Source organism: Penaeus japonicus, unplaced genomic scaffold, assembly GCF_977035675.1.
Source record: "Penaeus japonicus unplaced genomic scaffold, GWHDUDI00000001_assembly GWHDUDI00000020, whole genome shotgun sequence".
NCBI lineage: Eukaryota > Metazoa > Arthropoda > Malacostraca > Decapoda > Penaeidae > Penaeus > Penaeus japonicus.
In genome coordinates this window covers 32,201,697-32,204,196 of record NW_028234422.1, presented here as the reverse complement: position 1 = coordinate 32,204,196, position 2,500 = coordinate 32,201,697, and the positions used below count along the sequence as shown (strand labels likewise).

Genomic DNA, 2,500 nt, shown 5'->3' with positions numbered 1-2,500 from the left:
ATGTTTTTGTTTAGCAAATGTTCTACAAATTCCCTTTATAGTCATTTATGTTCCAATATATCCATTCATCAATAGAATGTCACAACAAATTTTGTACTATTAACAAAATATATATATAAAGGTTAACTCCTATTTATATGTTAATGTCAATAACAGGACATTTTTCTACTTCTCTTACTACTGCTACTACTACTACTACTACTACTATTACTACTACTACTACTACTACTACTACTACTACTACTACTACTACTATTACTACTACTACTATTACTACTACAGGGGGACATCATCACGGTCCTACGAAGAGTGGATGAAAACTGGGCTGAGGGAAAGCTAAACTCTCGCATCGGGATCTTTCCGCTGTCATTTGTGGACCTAAACAGTGCAGCCAAAGCATTAATGAAGCTTTCCTTAAAGTAAGTAGTGATTTAGTACATAAAATTCCCAGTTATTTCAGATTTCAACTTAGTGGCTTAAATGTTAGAAAGAAAAGTGAGAAAAAAAACCATTTGGAAAAGTTTATTTGTTTATTTATCCACTGTTGTTATTGAGTTTAGACCAGATGGTTTATATAAGTAAAGAAAGTTTAAAATATAAAATAGAAGAGGAATGTTTTTATCCCCTAGTTTTTGTTTTTTGCTTTTCTTTGATTACTTTTACCATTAATTATGATACATGCACATGGTATTTTAAGTGTGATAAAAGAATTGTGAACAAGATATCATAAATGGAAAGAGAAAAGAATTTTAGACATGATTAGTAGTTACATATGAAGTGCAGTACAACAAACACACACACACACACACACACACACACACACACACACACACAACACAACACACGCACACACACACACACAAACACACACACACACACACATATATAACATTATATTATAGTTATATATATATATATATAGATAATATATATATATATATATATATATATATATATATATATGTGTATGTGTGTGTGTGTGTCTGTATGTTTGTATGAGTAGATACATAAGTAAAAATGAGAGTGAATAATTCCACAATATAAAGATGTATAGTTTTCATATATGCATACTGTTGTGAGTGAATATGAAAAACATAACCATTTACTATGAAGATAACATGAAGAGGTAGGGAAGAGGAAAGAAACTTGTGCTTTTGAACTGTGAGTGCCACAGTACATGGTATCCCTACTGGCACAGAGATTATATACACGGCATGGTTTGAGTCACCTTCCTATTCTCGTTCTACCTGCATATCTCTCATCGATGGCACTTTAGAGCAAGAGTTCAGCAGCTTGCCGTCTGCCTTGCTATGTAAAGATAGTGATTGCTAGAGACCATGGATGGGTGATATTCAAGGCTCTCTCTCCTGCTATTGCTAGGAGAAAGTGGTGCCATATAGGTTTTAGATTTTACATAAAAGCTATTTTGGTTAATATTACAACAATTATAGAAATTATGACTCAATTGTCATCATCACTCACTCATTACTCATAGTACAATAAAATAACACAGTGTTCCAAAATCCCCCAACATCATGTACATCATTTACATAAGGCTAAAGCTCCTGCATTATGTATGTCATGATGCCCGTCAGCAGTAGATAAATAGTCAGTAACAGGCTTCATGGGATTCAAGTTCCCAGCAGATATATATATATATGCTATGTAATTATGCATGGAATCTAATTCTGAAGATATAATTAAAATGGCAATTATACATCCTGTATTATGGAATCATTAATTCTCTTTCGTACATTTTTATACATTTGCTGTCCAAAACCTGGTATGGAAATATGTTACAGAGTTATCACAAGAAAATTGGAAAGATTTTTCAGGATGTGAAGTTGTTAGTATCTATATGGAGTAAGAGATGAATGATTTTTCTGAATGGAAGATGAGGAGATCTGGCCATTGTGTCTAGTTTCTACAAGAAACAAATAGTGTTTGTTTGTAAATAACTACAATCTATACATATGCCATTAATGCACATTCTCTGACAGCTTTGCAATGCATGTAAGCCCTTTTGGATGCAAAACCTAAACCTACCAGCAAGATTTTGATATGGATTTCTTTATCCCAAGTTACTAAAAATTATTATGTGCAGTTGTTTAATGTGTATTAACAATTAATAAGATTTTCAGTTATAAAGCAGGGTATCTCTTGATGGGCTTGGTTATAAAGATGTATGCTTACCAGCATAACCATTATTTAACCCATTCATGACGGGGCTTATATATGCACCAGCTAGATAACAAAAGCGCACAATGACTAAGTGCGAGACCTCTCCCTGTGTAACGCTGCTCTGCACCTCTCAGAGCCCTTTTCACCCGCCCCATTGAACGGGGTGATAATTGGAGTTTTTTGTATTTGTGTACATTATTTTCACAAGTGAATAAAAATCTGTCTATGCAAATGGAACTCTGATGATTATGTGCATATGTAACAATGTAAAGTATACATATTGAGGGAGAGATCTTAACGTTCTAGGACGTCACCTGGG

The 2,500-nt window shown here is 33.5% G+C and overlaps 1 protein-coding gene across 8 annotated transcripts in view; it reads left to right on the top strand.

The window, feature by feature from the left end:
- The window catches only part of POSH (SH3 domain containing ring finger posh), a 48,432-nt gene that overhangs the window by 13,649 nt on the left and 32,283 nt on the right, over nt 1-2,500 (top strand). For all 8 annotated transcript variants that reach the window (XM_086548344.1, XM_043036634.2, XM_043036633.2 and 5 more), the window contains exon 7: nt 283-419. In XM_086548344.1, coding sequence (XP_086404470.1) covers nt 283-419 — 137 coding nt within the window. The remainder of the gene's footprint in view (nt 1-282; nt 420-2,500) is intronic.